This window comes from Propithecus coquereli, unplaced genomic scaffold (genome assembly GCF_000956105.1).
Source record: "Propithecus coquereli isolate 6110/MARCELLA unplaced genomic scaffold, Pcoq_1.0 Scaffold163, whole genome shotgun sequence".
Lineage (NCBI taxonomy): Eukaryota > Metazoa > Chordata > Mammalia > Primates > Indriidae > Propithecus > Propithecus coquereli.
The window spans coordinates 226,033-245,876 of record NW_012140858.1 but is presented as its reverse complement, the minus strand read 5'-3'; the positions used below and the strand labels follow the sequence as shown (position 1 = coordinate 245,876).

The following is a 19,844-nucleotide window of genomic DNA, read 5'->3' as shown; positions in this document are numbered from 1 at the left end:
TTTACTCCAGGTAAGTGTGCTATGCTTTTAGCTGGGATTTGGGTCCCAAATGCCTATGAAGTCTACCCCTAGTGAAACGGGAAGAAGTATATGTAAGCTGGAAGTTTATCTTTGACCCTCTAATTTATTAATAGTTTAAGCCACTAGCCTGAAAGAAAGCAGGTCAAGTGGCTTTAGTCTATCCATCTGTCCTCACCTTTACCTTGGCTCCCTGAGACTTACCACTCAACCCACTGGGAGAAAGAGCAAGGAGAGACGTGCACTTATTACAAATGTGCTTTCTTCGCATGCTTAATTATTCCTCAATATTCTTGAGAGGATGAGGGTTTGCCTTGGAGAGGAGACAGTTCCACATTGTTATCTGCAATCTTCTTTTGCATTTTCTGTTAGACAGGAAGTCTTGGGCTTAGAACAAAATCTCCTTCTCTCACATGAGCAGCAACCTTCCTCATTCTTTTCAGCTAGTCTTGATATTTATTCCTATAAATCAGTGACTAAAATTTAGTGTACTTGAGAATCACCCAGGGAGAGTATGTAAGATGCAGATTCATGAGCCAAAAACCTCAGAGATGTGCATGTTTAATAAGAATTTCAAGTGATCCTCACATAAGTGATCTGAAATCCATGCTTTGATAACCACTGCTGTAAACCAGCCATCAGCTCACCATGATCTTTCCACATGCTGTTGCCACAACCTGAAAGCTCTTTCCCTCTGATCCACTCAAGCTTTATAGCCTAATCCAAATGCCACTTTCACTGCAGTTCATATCCTGACAATCCTAAGCACAATTAGTTCACATCAATGTTTCTACAGTATGGTATCCTTGCCTCTACCACGGCTCATTTTAGGTTGTCTTGCAGTATTTTTTTATCTGTCTTCCCCTACTTCTCTGATCAAAGGGACAGCATTTTCTTCATTTATTTCTCTCTAGTTTCTGATACATAGTAGACATTTTGTCCACCTTAGAAGGAAAAGAAAATTTAGAAAGACGATACAAATTAACCATCGCCTCTAACAAGTTTTCAATAGGATTATGACGGCAAAGTGACCTTCTAGAAGCCAGTTCATAAAGACTCTTCATCCAAAGGTTGGACTTATAGATACTGGATACTGATTAGAATCCTGATTCCAATCCCAGCCCTGCCTTGTGATCCATCTGAGAATAATTTTAGTTATTTTAAGGTTTCTTGGAAAATTCTCAAAGCAAAATTAGTTATAAAAAATTTTGTTTAAATATACAGCCCTTTTAAAAGAGAGGATTGTCATTCAATCTCAAACAGATTGCGAAAGTAGAAAGTTGCTGCTTGACATTATTAAAAAGAGGGAAACTAATGTGAACACTTGAATTTTATAAACCTGATCAAGTTTTATAAATTGAGTATCTATAGGCTAGCAACAATATTCATTCACTGACATTTTTCAAATACGTATCAAGATCCCATTGCATACCAAGCACCATTCTAGACACCAATAAGCCAGTCTCAATGCAATATGCAGTACTGCAGTTAATGAGCTTTACTCTGAAACGGTAAACTACAATCATGCTTTTTCTCTGCTAACTTAATGAGCATCCAGTATTGAAGTTCCCTTGCAGCCACCTATTTGGCAAGATACACGAGCTCATTCTTGGTTTCCTACAGACATCTTTCCTTGAGTTTAAAATAGCTCAGCTTCATCATTTGAATCAGAAGACAAAAAAATCTTTGATCTTGTACATCTCATTTTTCTAAACAGCAGCAGATTATTCTTTTAGTATTCTAGATATTATATAGGTGAAAATGTGTCCTGTATGTATTTTATCTTTGCTCTTTAAGTCAGTGTTCGAGATGAGACTGTGAGTCTGGGTTAGTAGCACAGGCTTCATCGTTGTTTTGTTTTCCTATAGAAATTTCATGTGGTCCACCAGTTCATGTAGAAAATGCAATTGCTCGAGGCATACATTATCAATATGGGGACATGATCACCTACTCATGTTATAGTGGATACATGTTGGAGGGTTCCCTAAGGAGTGTTTGCTTAGGCAATGGAACGTGGACTTCACCTCCTATTTGCAGAGGTAAGGAAATATTTGAACTGTTATTTCGTAGTGAAGCTGCAGAGAAATATGTATGGAAGTCTGGTATGGTCAACAATTAATACGTATGCTACTTTTTTTTCCTTGGCTTTAAATTTTCTCTTAACAGCTGTGTCATTTTTCTTAACTCTATGGTTTGAGTTTTGCAAGTGTGCGTATAGAACTCTTTTCTAATAAAATATAATAATTATTATCATAACACTATCAAATATTATCATAATATTATTATCATAATTATCTCACTCATTCTACAAATACTTGCTGAAAGTCAAGAACTATGCTAGTACATAAGACATAACCAAGGAACTAAAAGAATAATCAAGTGTTGGATAAATTGTCCACATGGACAGTGTTCAGATTTGGATTTGGATTGATAAGACTAAAGTCTTTAATGACCTGTGGGGGCAGGGAGAATTAAGGAAGTCAGTGGACAAATGGCATGAGCCTCAAAAGAAGCAGGAGAAAGGGATTAATTGTCTGGCGATGACATGAATAATGATAGCACCAAGACATGGCATGTAAGTAAGAGAATGTACAGCCTTCTCTTGAGAGGGCTCTGAGGTAGGGATCCTCAAGGAATAGCCAGGGTTTCACTTAAAGTCAAAAGTAAAATGAGTGTTGAGTGTTTGATATGGAAACACCTAAATGTCTGTCAATAGATGAATGGATAAAATGCTGTCTGTGTGTGTGTGCATATATATTATAACGGAATATTATTCAGCCTTAAAAAAGAAAAAATCCTCCCATTTGCAATGACATGGATGAACCTGGAGGACATTATGCCATGTGAAATAAGCCAGGCAAAGAAAGACAAATGCTGCTTGACCCCACTGTTACGTGGAATCTAAAACAGTCAAACTCGTAGAAGCAAAGAGTAAAATGGTGATTCCCAGGGGCTGGAGGTGGGATTGGGAGATGTTAGTCAGGGGTACAAAGTTTCAGTTATACAGGATGAACAAGTTCTGGAGTTCTAATGTGCAGCAATGTGACTATAGTTAACATTACTGTATTATATACTTGAAATTTGCTGAAAGGATGGATCTAAGTGTTCTCACCACAAAAAAAAAAGAGAGAGAGAGAAAGAAAATGGTAACTATGTGAGGTGATGAATATGGCAATTATCTTGATTGTGGTGATTATTTCATAGTTTATACATATATCAAAACATTAAGTTGTAAACCTTAAATATATACAATCTTTGATTGTCTATTATACATCAATATAGTTACCTGCAATGATAGCAGCCAATAAAATGCCGCATACCCTTCTCCATATATTGAAATTTCCTCTTGAGATCCAATTTTGTTTCTCTTCCTTGAAGATTGAGACAAGGAAGTATTATGAAATGTAAATGAGCAATCCTATTTTCTAGCTACCACCCTTCCATAATTCCCTAGATTTACGACCTATCCTGCTTCTTTTCCAGCGGTCTGTCGATTCCCATGTCAGAACGGGGGCATCTGCCAACGCCCAAACGCTTGCTCCTGTCCAGATGGCTGGATGGGGCGCCTCTGTGAAGAACGTGAGTCTATCCTCGAATCTTACTTTGAATCCTGAACAGTTTGCCTGGAAGCTTCCAACTTAGGGGAATTACTAAGAACTGGCTTTACTGTTGGGAGGAATTAACTTGCTTAAATCCTTATAGCAGACCAGACAGAGCATACAGGGCTGATCTGAATGTGTCAATAAGTTGCAGAAGATCTAGAATATTAGTGACATTGAAAATATAGTTATCAAAATCCATCTAAAGTCATCTTCATATGCCTCCTGGCACAAATTTACAAGAGTCTTCTTGGCAAGGAGCTTGTTCTAAAGTCTCCCAGCCCTCCTCTTCCCTTATCTCAGGTCTACTATGTACTATGCCTGCCATTGCTGCAGTTGGTACAAATGCATGGCATTGCAAAACATTGTACTTTGCAGGTAATACTTGCAGCCCACCATTCACTCTTTGTCATTAAAATAGTTTCTACTAATTCAGAAGATAAGGAAGGTTGGCACTCCTATATCTATCTATACAATGCTTGATAAATTAATGTAGAATTTTGATTCTTATAGAAATATGTTTGAATCTGAACTTCCAGGGGAGTATAAATAAGTGGTTTTCAATGTTTTTTAAATATCTAAACTGCAGTTTGTTTCAATATCTTAAAAATTATATAAGGATAAAATGTTTTCATGTTTCATTGGGAGTGATATATATAAACCTTTAAGAGTCATTAATGTGATGACTATTGGCCTATACCAGTTTTTTCTAAAGGCCAGGCATTTCATAAGAGACTCTAGTGTGACTTTTTCAATTAATCTATAAAGGAAAACATATGATGGAAATAAATTTAGGCTGCTGACAACTCGGCAAAGCAAGTATTATCACAGTGATTAAAGAAGAAGAGAAATCACATTTTTCCTTCCACTTCTTCCCAGTCATCCCTTTTCATTTAGGGCTCCCAGACTTAACCTGCTGTACTGTCAACAGTCCGAAGGCTCAGAGAGCATTTACTCTGGGGTACCCCAGTGACAGGCCTGGTTTACCTGGCCTTGCTAGCCTAGCTCGCTGAGCATATCCCTGCCCTCCTGTGTTAAACCAGAGATTCCCAAACTTTAACGTGTGCATTACAAACCACCTGGGAGATCGGTAGATCTGGGTGGGACCTGAGATTCTACATTCCTAATCAATGCCAATGCCAGGACCATTGGTTAGAGAACCTGATTTTGAGGAGCAAGGCAACAGGAAATCTCATGCCTTTTAAATAGGTTATGCCTCCTTAAAGAGTTCAGTGATTTCTAGAAGGAGGAATGATTGCTGTGGAGGGCATAGGGGAGGCCTGATTCAGTCCCCATCAGGCCTCAGCTCCTAGGAAATAAAGGGTGAATTGTCCCATTACTACTAAAATGTCGCAAACACTAGCCTACAGTATAGCCCATCTGATTCCCATTCTCACATTTAGTTCATGACAAGAAGAAAACCTCGAGGCAGCCAGAGCCTTTTATGTAATGTGTAATGGAAATTTGAACCGATAGTAAATGGAGATCCTTCTGCTTATTTTGTGAAGAGTTAAAGCAAAGCACTTAGCAGACATTGATTACAGTGTGTCCTCACCAAAAGTGTATTTGGCATTAGAGTCATTACGTCTGGCTAAGGGTCCAGACTTCCTTTCCTGACTGTGTTTTCCCAGTGATACTCATTAATGAGCAGAACACATACGGGAAGATGATCTAGTGGGGCATACAAGGTTTCACTCTTGGAAAATGTTTTCTGAGCACTTGAACCTGTCTGAACGTGTGTGTTTTGATCAAATCCTTTTCAATTCCCTTTTTAGCCATATGCATTCTTCCCTGTCTGAACGGTGGCCGCTGCGTGGCCCCTTATCAGTGTGACTGCCCACCTGGCTGGACAGGGTCCCGCTGTCACACAGGTAGGCTTCCTCTTATGCTTTGTTTCCTTGATGGCTTGGTCCCACGAAGCCCCAGAGGACATTGTCAAGTGTGACTCAGACTCAGAAATGGGAGAAAAACAAAAGGGTACCGATGTTTCTCAAAAATTCCTCAAAATGGTCCCTTGCATGGTGTCTCGCTGAACTGTATCACTGCCTGAAAAATACCTTTCAGGGTCATGTGCCGAGATAAGAATAGCATCAAAGTCGACTCAATTGTCTGCCTTCTTCATGTCATCTGCTCTATTTTGCAGAATGTAGAGAAGACATTATGCAGAGGTTCAGAATATTTATTTTAATCTCTAGGAAGCTAAAGTACTAAATTCATGGTTACTATTTAGAAAAAAACAAGATTATAAATAATACATAAAGGAGATGATTTCTTGTCATGGACAGCGATAACAAACTGTGGTCGATAGATTAGGAACAAACATGTCCCCTTAGCAACACTTGCCTACTTCAAATATGGCATTTAGCCTGTTGTCCTTGGACATCTATTTAATGGCTTCATTATCTATCTGTCCCTGCCCGCACTAGATTATACGCCCCCTGGAGGGCCAGGGTGTTTCTTTGTCATCTTTACATGCCCAGTGCCTAGCATCATGCCCAAATATAATAGGTTTTCCAGTAGATGTCAAATAACTCAGTTTAAAATGACCAGTTTTTACCTTTTTAATGTCCTAAAATTTTAAGCAACTGTTAAAAGAATAGGACTTACTATATTTATTTAGTATTAGTTCTAACACTCCACCATCCCTCCTATAAACAAAGTTTATACCACCTCCTCAATGGAATAAAATGTGCAGTAGAACAGGCTTGCTGACAGCTGAGCTTGTCATAAGCCTGAGGCTGGGTGACCATAAAACTTAGCTTCCAAACCAGGACATTTTTGAGAGAGAAAGGAGCACTATTACTAAGTAAATAGGAGTGAAATAGGAGGGAAATAGGAGGGAAATAGGAGTGAAAGGTACTGTCACAGGTAAAACTCAGATGTGCAGTCACCCTACCTAAAGCCAAAACTGAACCATCCATGAATTTAGAAAAGGAAAAATGTCCCAGAGGTTACATTTGAAGGCTTTATTTGAGACTCTTAAAGCAATCCATATAGCGTTTGATATTTATCCACCTTTCTCCTACTCACCTGCAAACCAGCCCTGCCTTTTTCCAGGCACCTTGCTTTTGCAGGAAGTGGTCAATAAATTATTCTCGACCCTCCCTCCCCTTCATCCGAGATTACCAATAGCGTCATTCCCTTTGTTCCTTCCTGGTCAATATCTTGCACATCCTGCTCCACCCCACTCTCACCAGCCAGTAAAAGACTCTGGATCATGGCCAGAGTCTACCAGTTGACCTTCCCGTCTACATGTCCAAGCTGAACATCATCAATGTATTACTTTTGACACATCATTGCCCTAAGAACCTAAATAGCTCTCTATTGTCTCTACATCCAGGCTGAATTCTTTTGACTTCCAAGCTGCTTCATAGACTGGCTTCACCACACCTGAAGCACAACTCTCTTCCCATCCTAACAACCCTTGCAGCAATGGCTTCCTCATTACCACCCAAGTAGTGTCTCTTCCCCACCCCAATCTCTTATTTGCTCAGGGTCTCCCTGTTTCCTCTACCTCTTTCTAACCTCACCCAACCCCAAGTCCTGCCTAAGTTTCTTCCTATCTCTAAACTAGTTCGATCATCATAATTTATTTTCTAACATTCCATTTCTATAGACATTACACAATTAGTTAGAATCAGGCAGTTTAAAGCTAAATTGATCTGATTTATTTGTATTTCTTTTAGCTCCTTAGTTCTCTAACTAGAATAAGCTCCTTAATGTCATTAAGCCATATAGTCTTCGCTTTATAAATCTTGCAGCAGCTACCTCAGCATATATATAAAACAGGAGCTCCCGCCCTCCAGAATTTCAGTCTAGAAAAGGGGAAGTGATGGCCTTTAAATAGCTAACCAGGATATATGAAGGTAGAGGCTAGTCCAATTCTATAAAATGAGTTATGACAACAGTGAAGAATGAGTAAACTAACCAAGTGTCAAGGTTCAGAAAAGGCTTCACAAGCACACAATCTGAGCAGGAGTAAGAGTCACCAGAAAAAGATCATTCTAGCCAAAGGCATGAAGCATAAAATACATAGGTGTGTTCAGCAAACTAACTAAAGCCACAGAGGAAATGTCGGGGTGTGGCTGGACACGAAGCTGTAACAATGGACAGCTTCCGATCAAGAAACACATCATGTGCCAAGTTCAAGATGCTGGATTACATCTTGGGAGCAACAGAAAGCCCACTGAAAGGTTTTGAGCAGGAAAATCATGTGATCAGATTTTCTTTTAGGAAACTGATTTTGGCAGCAGTGTGGAAAATGGCAAAAAGTAAGATTTGTAATGGAGAGATTAGTTGGGAGTTTATAGAAGCACAATTGACAAGAAGTAATGAAGTCTACAGAAATGATAACTAAAAACAGGTGGAACCAAGAGAAGTTAGGGAAGTAGAATCAATGCTGCTTGCTTACAGATTTATTGTGAGGATAAAAGTACATGAAGAGTCAAAATGGCCCCGAGTGGAAGGTGGTGCCATTTACTGAGCTAGAGAAGCCGGGAGAAGCAGGGTTGAGGGTAGAGATAAGGATTTGAGTATGGGCATGCCAAGTTCGAGGAGTCTGAGAAACATACAAGGGCAATGGTCTAATAGGCAGTTGGATGGTACTTTAGGTTCCCACAAGATGCATGTAGATTAAAGATGGAGATTTGTAAATCATCGTTGAAAAACATTCACAGGGGAAAAAATGAGACCATGCAGAAGCCACGTGGCCCAGAATGGAAGAAGAAGGTGGCCCAGAATGGAACACTGGGGGCCCCGACATTATAGGGAAAGAGGAACATGTTGAGGGAGTAAAAATAATGACGAGTTTGTTAGCACCATCAGGCCCACAAACTCAACATGCTCCCGAAGAGGAGTAATGTTTTCTTTTATCAGCAAGCTGAAACTATGGAGAGTTGGTTTTAGATTATTAGATTTTATTTTTGCTGGTTTTAATCCTGCTTTATTTCTTAATTTCCTTTCTCATTAAATTGTAAATAAGTGTATTAAGCTGGACAGCTCTTACTATAAACTTACCAAGATTGCTCCTCAAGGGTAAAGACTGGTATTTTACTTCTAGTCCTCTCTCTTGTTCTGTCTTGATGAGAACCTGGGCTTATCAAGTGCCTGGTACCTGCTTAGCAGGTATTTTCCCCATATTTTATGAATGAATGATTCATTATAAATGAATGACATTTATTTATATCTCAGCAAAGATGAATTTTGCATCTAGGAAAGGACCTACCTTTCTGTGCTATAATGAGACTGAAATGGTTCCTTTTTCCAGCTTTCCCCCATTAGACATTTTTTTCCCTGAAGGGAATTCTCCTTTCTCTTTGATAGGATAAACTTGCTGGTGTTAGGTCTTCATCAATTTTGAGCATCCTCAGGTGTTTTAACAAGTAGATTCATGCAGATGGAGAGTTTGGTTATGAGACTATCGATTTATGAGAAAGATGCCTAAATAGTAGTAAATCTTTAAGTGTCGTCTCAGGGTTTCATCTGTGGCTAATTTTTAATCCTAGCCTAGGTTCTGTAATTCCAATTAAAGCTGGTAAAAGCCACGAAATGTGTCTCCTAGCTAAATACAAAAGGGCTGTTGAATCATCTGTTAGTTTAGACAATCCATATGCCTAATTTATTATCACAAGAGTTGATGCCTGACTTAGTCACTCAATCAGTCATAGAGTTTAGTGCTAGCTCCCTCAAGAAATTTGCAGTCTAGTTGAGCATATGAAAAATTTACAGTTCGAAACAGTAAGAGTTCCAGACTGGTTGCATAAATGAAAAAAGATTAAAGAAGAGAAAAATCAGTGGACTTGGAGTGATGAGCAAAGGTTTCAGTAAGTAGGTAGGACTTAAATGTGAAAATTAACTAGCCTGGAAGGAAAAGGGGAAGTGGTGCCACTTAAGGATGTGAGGTCAAGTGGAGTGGTAGAAATGAATAATGCAAACAGTGCATGAGGAACGTGGTGGCTGCAGCAGGAAGTAGAGGCAAATCTCATTCTGTGTGCTTTTATGGTCATCTTCAGAATTGCTAAGTATTATTTAATTAAATGCATGAATTTTTCATCCCAGCTGTTTGCCAATCTCCCTGCTTAAATGGTGGAAAATGTGTAAGACCAAACCGATGCCATTGTCTTTCGACTTGGACGGGACATGACTGTTCCAGGTAAGAGAATCAAAAACTAATGTCTACCTACAACATAAAGACTCCAAAAGTCAGAGTAAGTTGTCTCAAGAGCCAAGGGGGTATTTATCTAGTTTGAGTGTAAGCATTTTATATCCAAAAATATCCATTTTGAGATACACTCTCTAAATTTGAACTGAAGCCAAAGCTACGAAATATTAGTTCAGGATTGACAAATAAAACAATGAAATCTCAAAAATAAACAGTCTTGTGCTCTCTTCCATGGCACATATGCTGAAACTGGAACTATATGGGGAAGATTAATACGACCCTGCTCAAGGATGGCACGCAAATTCATAAAGCATTCCATATTATTTTTTACAATTAAAAGGCAAAAGAAAAAAGGATTAAATAAATACAGAATTAAATCATCTTCTTGAATAGAAGATTATATCCTTCACATACAAAGATGTGAAATAAATAATAAACTTAATGGGTTTTATTGAAAATGGCCTAATAGATGTTTCAGTTCTTGATTACCAGAAAGAATAGTATTAAAATTCATATGAAACGTTTATTTTTAAAGTCAAATATTTTTGTTTCATATTTTTAGTGTTTATATGTACAATATTTAACTAAAAGAAAATTTATGTAAAAATATGTTCTCTTAATTGGTTTCTCATCTCAGACAAATATCATAGTTTAAAAAATTTATCCCAAAAATAAGTCAAAGAGAAAATAGTTAAAATATCATTTATATCTTTTTAAACCTCAGGATATATCAGACATATTATGCCATACTATAGATAAAATATTTTCAGTATTCAAACATTGTCCTCATGAATATTGCAATGTTGGAATGTTATCAGCTCTGTTTAAAGACTTTCAATATACATTAGTGCATTGTGTCACTTTGGTTTGTATTTTGTACACTTACCCCTATCCTATAGAAAGCATTAAAAACAAATGGGTATTTCCATATTTATTTTTTAAAGTGGGGAATTCAGTTAACTGAAAAAACCTTATTTTTCATTTCCTGTAATGTCATTTTGATCAGAATGTCAAAGTCAACTTGCAAAAACAAACAAGTTATTAAAGTAAAACTTAGTTAACAAAAAATATCTTATGCCAAAAAATTTCTTCACATCATCTCAAGTGTATGCCATCTCTGCAAAGAGAGAAAAAATAAACTGAACTCTAAAAAGTAAATTCGAAATGAACAAATATATTTAGAAGCTGCCAAGATAAAGATGAGTTTCACCTGAGAGCAGAATTTAAATAATTTAAGAAAATGAGAGAGAATAAAAAAAAGAGAAGAAAACAGTGACTCAAAAGGAACAGAAAGTATTTATAACTTTCTTATAATTTTAGGCTTTATATTTCAACACCGTCATTTTTACAGATAAGGAAAAGGAAACAGAGTTTGCATAGTTTCCCAATATCAAAATGTTTCTGTTGGAGCTCTTCCTTGATCAAAGGAAGGGTAGTTATTAGCTTATATGAAAATACTGTATATTAATAAAGAAAACAGAATCTAGATTTTTATGCATAAGTTTGATATAGGAATCCAAGAGAAATTACAGGAAACTAAGCTGAGAAGTGTATCCCACATTCAAAGAAAGCCTAACTAGCAACCCAGGCAGCTCCTCTTCCTTATACTGTAATAGATTCTTCTAGGAAACTCATATTCATTAGGACACTCTTGTTAAAACTCTAACTAGCTTAATTAAAGAAAAAATTTATTATCACAATAAAGGGACCTAGTGTGGAGCCCAAAGACAGGGAGTGGCTGAGCTTCAGGAGGACTAGAACCAGGGATTTGAAGGATACCTGAGCCACTCCCCCGCTCATCTCACCTCCTCTCTCCAGGGTCTGCTCCATTCTTTCTCTGGATGCAGAGTGGAGATCTCTGCTGTTCAGTTCACATGGAAGGGAAGGACAGAACTTACAGCCCTGACATTTACCTACCACCATACGGTATCCAGAGATATAGCACATGTCCCAGTTTTAAAATCAAGGAAGGGCTCTGATTGGTCCAGATTAACTCAAGGGCCCAGCATGAATCAATGAGCTGTGGTCCTAGGTTGGGTTATGTTGTACTAACATGAAGGGTAATTTTGTCAAAACCCTGGGTAAAGGGGAGGAGAAGCTGGCAATTCCCAAAAGAAAGGAAAGTGGATTATAATTCCCTAAAATGGGAGGGGGAGAAAGCTTTTCCAAGAAGTCAAAACAATAAATGTTTCCAAATAATTTTTTCTTTCTCTCCCATGAGATTGAGTGTCTTGGTTGTATGCCTAGTACCTCATATAGGCATAAAAATAAGATGCTCAGTCGGGCACAGGGGCTCACCCCTGTAATCCTAGCACACAGGGAGGCCAAGGCAGGAGGATCGCTTGAGGTCAGGAATTCGAGACCAGACTGAGCAAGAGCAAGACTCCATCTCTAAATAGAAAAATTAGCTGGGTGTTGCGGTGTGCCTGTAGTCCCAGCTACTCAGGAGGCTGAGGCAAGAGGATCACTTATGCCCAGGAGCTTGAGGTTGCAGTGAGCTATGATGACACCTCTGCGCTCTAGCCTGGATGACACCGCAAGACTCTCTCTCTCTCAAAAAAAATAGTTGCTCAATAAATGTTTGTTGACAGATGGAACAATTTCCTAGCTAAAGTATCGGCTGGTACAGAAATGGCTTGTGGCATCTGTCAAATCCCTCAACCTGTGACCTCTCTACTGATAAATAAGTCTGACCCGGCCTTGTTTCCAGGTAGTTCGATCCTTAAGAAAGAAATTGTGTTTCCTCTGACCTCTATGTGCATCATCAGAAAATTGATCCTAAACAAATGCTATAACTAAAAACCATTTAAATTGCTGGTGCTTTAAGACACCTTTAGGTTCATGAGGTCCGAACCCCTCATTTTACATATGAGAGGATTGTTAAGACAGGAAACTAGTGACAGAATCAAGACTAAAACTCAGGTTCTGCTGCTGCTTAGATCTTTTCATAAATTAGCACCTGTTCTCCATGCCCCTTCCTTCTCTCAAGGAATGACTCCCATCCCTGCAAACAACATCACAGATAATGCCCCAGTATCTGAGACTTTCGATCCTATTTTAATCAGCCCCAAAAGAGCTGTTCCCTCTTCAGTTCAGTCTTTTCTCTTGAATCTATTTGTTTTTTTCTTCCAGGAAAAGAAGAACTGGGTTTTAACCACTACACACCCAACTGGCTCTCCCAAAAGCAGGATCATCTCTTTCTGGTAGCACCTGGACATCCTGGAACTTACACAAAGAAAGTCCAACATGGTGCTGGGTCTAGTTTTGTTTAGTAAACGTGTTATTTTGGGTTTACTTTTTAATTCTGTGATATATTTTGTTATTTCTTGTGACATACTTTCTTACATGTTGCCATTTTTAAATATGCCTGTATTTTCTATACAAAAATTATATTAAATAGATGCTGCTCCACCCTCACAAAATGTACATACTCTGCTGTCTATTGGGAAAGTTCCTGGTACACATTTTTATTCGGTTACTTAAAAGGATTTTTCAATTAAAATATATTTTGCTACTAAATAATATTTTGCTGGATAGTGCCATTTTATGAGACAGCCAGGAAATAATAAAGAGGACTCATGAGCTTTTGTCTATGCTACTAGCACAAAACAGGATCACATGTAGCACACCAAGAAATTACAGTACAGGAGACCCCTTCATTCCAGTTCTGTCTTCTTTACAACATGTGTAACAATAAAGGTTTCTTTTCATTTAATCAGAGAGTAACTGTCGGACCTAGTACCCTCCACACAGAATTCTGTCCTGGTACTGAGGGTAGCCCCGCTAATTCATTTCCCGACATTTAAGAAGCTGTAGGCATCAACTTGGTGGATGAGGGGAAAGCAACATAATGACTGTGGTTCACAAAATTAAGTGCTCCCCTTCTGTCTCACCGCTGGAATAAGCAATGCAAGAACTGGAGGATTAACAGAGAGCCCAAACGTGTACTGTAAACGCTCAACTCATTGCTTTAGGAGAAGGGGAACAGAAGGGAGGACAGGGAAAAAGAAGGAAAAAGGCAAATGGAAAAGATTCTGCAGAGTTTAAAGATGTTGATTTTTTTCCAGATAAAATTACAGGCTTAATATAATTGCAATCATATTTTCCATTTTGAATTTTGAGGGAGAGCTGGGCACAGTGACATGAGCCTATAATCCCAGCTACTCTGGAAGCTGAAGCGGGAAGATCACTCAAGCCCAGGAGTTTGAATCTAGCCTGGGTAAAATAGTGAGATCCCATCTCTAAGAAAAATAAAATTAAAAGAAAAAGAATCTTGGGGGGAGCATGATCAAATTATTGATTCTAATGTTCATTAAGAAAAAAACAGAATGGAAAATTGAAATATTTTAGAGAAAAATAATGAAAAATAATAATTAAAATAGTGCATGCGGATCAAGAATTATAAAAGCATCAATGTGATAGTCTATACCTATAAATTCAAATTTTTTATTTAAAAACTTATAGGTGATCAAGAAAAATCAATAATCAGTGAAATTTTTGTTATTAAATATTAGAAAGTAGAGAGAAAAACATTGAGTAACCGGCATTAGATAGTATAAATTTGAAAATCATTTCATTTGTATTCTCCACACAAAACAAAAATAAATTCAAGGTGGATTGGGGAGTTAAACATTGATACGAAAAGGATGAAAAGGGTTTTTAGAGTTTGTTTTCTCAAGAATTTGAGGGATTAAAAAAACCTAAAAGTTATGGTAAAATCATAATGGGAATGGAAAGCAGATTCGATGGTGTGAGTGAACTGAGAGGTCTAGACGTCATTCAAAAAATCGTAATTAAGATGTAAAGACCAAGGAATAATGTTTTTATTACAATGTCTTCACCAAATAAATGGGAGATAAAACTTAACAAAGCTCAAGAACAGACATCTTGCCAAAGAAATACAGAAAATTCACGTTTGTGAGAAAATATTCAACCTTACAAACACAATATGCAAATTCAAACAACAGTCGAAACCATTTTGCTTATCAGATTAGTGTTGAATTATCTTTAATGTTAATAAATAATGCTGGCAAATGTGGGATGAAATAGAATACTTTATACATTACCAGTGAGAGTTTAAATTGGTATAATTTCATTTTGGCCTCTTTTATTTTTCCCAGCTTTTTTAAGGTATAATTGACAAAAATTATATACATTCAGGGTATAAAATGTGATGATTTGATACATGTGTACATTGTGAAATGATTACCACAATCAAATTAATGAACATATGCATCGCCACACATATTGTGTGTGTGTGTGTGTGTGTGTGTGTGTGAGAGAGAGAGAGAGATAAGGACGCTTAAGATACACTCTCTTAGCAAATTTCAAGTATACATTGCAGTATTATTAACTATAGTCACCATGCTATAGATTAGATCCCCAGAATTTATTCATTTTATAAGTGAAAGTTTGTACCCTTTGACCATCTCTCCATTTCCCCCACCCCTCCCTTTTCTACCCCCTGGCAACCACCGTTCTAGGTGTGATAAATCTCACAGTAGCATTGTTATTATTATTGGTGAAAATATGGGCATTGGCAAAATGTCCAGCAATGAGAAACCCTAAACTATGCTACCTTGAGCTACCTTTACTGAATTGCATATTACACAGCCTTTGAAGATCATGCACTAACATGGAAAATGTATGTGGTATATAAGGTTAAATGTGGGAAAAAGCAGGATATAAGATTTTCTATGCTTATATGGTGAAAAGTCTACAAAAAGTATGCATAACAAAGATGAGAAGGAATCACAGAATCATAAGTATTGGAGCTCAAATTAAAATTCAGATGTGTCTGCCCCAAATATCTGTGTTTTTTTTTCATTATATTCAAACACTGACTCTTCACTTTTGAATATCCATGTGGCAAAAAAATTAGTTAACAACAATAGATAAAAAACAAATCTATCAATATATGACAACTGATGGAGTATGGTTTTTGCCAGAAGAATGAAAAAATTGTTCAACCATAGTAAAGTTATTTCTACTCTATATCACAGGAACGTCACGTACTAAAAGCCATATGATCATTTCAATAGATGTAGGAAAGGGATGTGGAAAAATTAATACTCTTAATTAAATCTCTAAAACTCAGACAAGAAAGACACATTTCTACTGTAGTAAATATATTCCTTTCCAAACTAATACCCATCATACTTAACGCTCTGATGTAAGAAGCACTAGAAGCTGAATAGCAAATTATCTGAAACCAATAGGTTATGGTACATACACTATGGCCAAATAAATGTCAAGTTTCTGCCACTTCTTGAAAAAGAGAAAGGATGTAACAAAACCAATCATGGTCAGAAGAAGAAAGAAACAAAGACGGAAGACTCAGTAAGGTCTTCTATTTTCCTCTGCTATCTACAAGCTATTAGAGGTCTCGATGTGTCACTATTACACAAAGATTAAAGTCCAGGGACATTACTGTGCTATGATTTATGTTAGTAAAAAATTAGAAACAAATGTCAACAGTGGGGACTACTTAAAATATACCACACATTCATAGAGTGAACTAACAGTCAGCCCTTAAATTCAAGTAATCAAAGTATATTTTAACAATGTTAGGAAAATGCGAAATGTGAAAGAGAATACAAAGAAAATTTTAAATGACTCTAATTTTGTAAGAACAGAAAAAAGTTACTGAAAGTAAAATCCACAATATAGATCACAGTGCTATCCATACGCTTTTTTTTCTCTACTCCCAGTTATCACCTAACCTCATCATCATACTCACCCCCCAATATTCTTTCTACTGTTTGTTCTTGAGTTCTCAGGTGTTGTTGACTAATTACGCATGATTCTCTCCCATCTCTGACCTTAAGGTAGTGGCTGAAACTCCAGACCTTCATTTTTTCCCCTAATTGTCTTATAAACCCCCCATTAAAGATAACCTGAGCCCAAAGTGTAGGCTTGGATGGAATCCGAAAGAAATGGACCATTTTCCAAATGATGAAAAGCAGCAAACACATTGTAAGGGTTACGTGTCTTCCACTGGCACTGCAGCTACCTGTTCCCCACTGTAGTAAACAACAGGCAAAGCCACTCAAAATATATGATCCTGGGTGGAATATCTCTGGCCTCTTAAGTTTTGTGAACCAAGCCAAGCCACTTTAAGGAGACACACACAGACACAGGCTGTTTGGGTGTCTATAAGAGTTATAGCACAAACTGCTGTGCCCTTCTCTGCAGAGGCAACGCTGAGCACACCCAGTCCCCATGGAAACCATTTTCAAGTGAGTTTACTCCACCTTCCTAAGTCCTGACCTGTCTAATTACATGCTTCACCTTCATCCTCTGAATCATTACGATTCCTCCTTTCATTACTTGCTCTGGACCTTTTACTTTCCCAGCAGAGTGTTCAAGCTGATTTATGCTTCTGTAAGTTAAAGTGTATCCTATCAGTAAGGGTAATAAAAAGGGAACTGACAGACTAGAAAAACCTGAAAGAATGGATTACGGTAAAGACCACAAAAAAGTGGCAAAAGCTACCTGCTTGCATTTCTCAATCTTACCACATTCTTTAAAAGAGCGATTACTGAGAACCTATGAAATGCATAGTCAAAGGGGAAATTCTTCCAAAGTCTTTATTGCATACTTTATAGTTTGTATTCTGCTTTGTGATTGAAAATGTCCTTTCTTCCACACTGTCTCATAAAGTTGTGAAAATTAAAAGCTATGTGGATGTCCAACATTTAGCAATGGCCAAATAAACGCTGGTGTCCCTCCCTCTGCTCAGCCCTTCCTCAACCTGTCTCCGCTTATTCTACAAAGCTCCCTCTTCTTTACATCTAAGAAAACTGAGGCACAGAGAAGCAAGGCCTGTAAGACGAGGAAATATTCTGTAGAAGAATACCCTAGAAATGGAAAAAAAAAAAAACCCTGGAAATTATAGCCCCGCACCTGAAACCCAAGGCTGGGGCTCAGAGTAGTCAGCTATGGCACCCTTTCCAGAGAATGAACCTGGGCTAGACCAGTCCCTAGCATTTTGAATCCCATGTCAGCTGTATAACTATGATGGTTTATTATTACAGTCTATATTTCTGATGTTTACAAAAAAAAGGTTCCTAATCATAAAGTAGCCTTGGCTTATCGGAGAGTCCCACCAAATAACTTCAGGCTATGTTTAAAGGATAGTCCAAAATCTTCCATAAATCATAATTGCAACATTGAGAAGACCTCATTATGAATGGCTTTTGGTTCTCTGAATACACTGTGTTCTCATCTTGAGGGCTTTGCACAAGTCATTTCCTTTACTACTCCCAGTCATCACCAAACCCACCATCACACTCACCATCCCCCACAAATATTCTTTCTACTGTTTGTTCTTGAGTTCTCAAATGCTGTTGACTTTATCCTAGACCCTCCTACCCTGACCCCAAGGCCAGCTTACATAGGACACTGAGAGAGTAAACTCAGCCCTTTTCCATTCCAGGGTTCCTTCTAGTCAACATGTCAATGAGTAGAAACAGACAAGCTAATATTGTTATTCAACAACAGAATGAATATACTCTGTGTGTGCATGTGTGGGTGACATATTGAGATTCATAAGGTCAGATATATCCAGAAACTCTCTTAAACACAAACAAACACACACACACACCAAATCTCTTTGTCCCTATTAAAATAGTTCATGACCTTGGTGTTCAGCCACTACCCAACTAGCCACACTTGAACCAAAAATACAGAATTGAACCCAGAAGCCTCTAACCATGGTGCAGCAAGATAATGTTTCTATGTTAACAAGGTAGACTCTTGGGTGCTAAGATGTCTCCTGGAAGAGCAAGAGGTACAACAGTTATAGAGATCTGGTTTATTCCTCACTCTACGCAGGCTGCCAAGGTCATCAAACTCAGATAACCCCACCAAGAAGAGCAAGGGAGGCAACAGGAAGGCACACCCACTCCTTTGTATTCTTGATCTCATGCATATCACTACACGAATATCTTGCTATTAATAGTTCTGTAGTAAACCAAAGGAGAAGCAAATCTACACAAGTCAGAGTCATCCTTCTCCCTTGTCTAAGGAGTGGTACAGTCTTTGTGGTCTGGTCTAGCTGAACTGGCATCACAAATCCCTTCTAAACCATCCCAAGAACTGCCTCCGAGGTGAAGCTAACTAGACCATGGGTAGTTCTTCTTAAGACTTTAGATTTCAATATAGTTTAATATAGTTCCTCCAGTTTACAGCTCCTATGGGACAACGAGGAGTGAAGTGCACACAGGGCAAATGAGAATGGGACATTTCACTCTACAGTGTCCTACTGTAGTTCCTCAACTCTTTCCTCCGTACTAAAAACATCACAAACCATTCCAAATACTTCTATCTGGTTTCTCTCCTCATTTCACCTTCTGATACATGGCACACTTGAATTCTCTAACTTGACTCCCTTTATTTCTGCTGCCTTGCCCATCTCCTGTGTAGTAGACACACCCTTCAGGTATCCCCCTGACAGAGAGTTGCCCCTCCACGATGGTTCTGAGGTTAGCCCATAAGCAGACATTTATCATTTGCCTACCTCCCTTCCTCCTTGAAGATAGGCATTCTATCTTTTCCCTCAATGTATACTTGGTAATACTTGACATATAGTAAATGCTCAATAAATACTGAGGGAAAAATGAAACAATAAGGACTGATGGAGGGGAAAAAAGCTTTCATACAACTTACAAAAGAATTTAGGCGAAATCCCAGGATCTCCCAGTATCATAAAAACATCACACAATATTTTTAGATGGTCGTGTGTGTATGGGTATGTCTGTATGTGTACATATGTATGTATGTATCTATACATAATTTTTCCTCAGAGGAAAACTATCTAATTTTTCAATTCTGCTTTTAGAATCTGCCTTTCCAAAGTCAGAGACAAAAGAAATCTGAAAGATAAAATGATGACAGCTACCATGAAGGCTGGATTAGTTCAAAGAGTGCTGAGAAGAGAGCACATAACTACATATTGTGGTACAGATGAGGTTTTGGAAGGCATTTGGTAGTGACAAATTAAAGAAAAAGAGTGAAACAGCATTCAAGAGTCACCTATTCAGCCTTCCTGTGCAAAGCAACCATCC

General features: G+C 37.9%; 1 protein-coding gene across 1 annotated transcript in view; it reads left to right on the top strand.

Moving 5' to 3' along the window:
• The window catches only part of SVEP1 (sushi, von Willebrand factor type A, EGF and pentraxin domain containing 1), a 239,569-nt gene extending 226,366 nt beyond the window's left edge, over window positions 1-13,203 (top strand). The window contains exons 36-40 of the mRNA XM_012641129.1: window positions 1,887-2,057; window positions 3,502-3,597; window positions 5,393-5,488; window positions 9,675-9,768; window positions 12,910-13,203. Coding sequence (XP_012496583.1) covers window positions 1,887-2,057; window positions 3,502-3,597; window positions 5,393-5,488; window positions 9,675-9,768; window positions 12,910-12,931 — 479 coding nt within the window. The 3' untranslated portion in view covers window positions 12,932-13,203. The remainder of the gene's footprint in view (window positions 1-1,886; window positions 2,058-3,501; window positions 3,598-5,392; window positions 5,489-9,674; window positions 9,769-12,909) is intronic.
• Window positions 13,204-19,844: the final 6,641 nt, after the last annotated feature.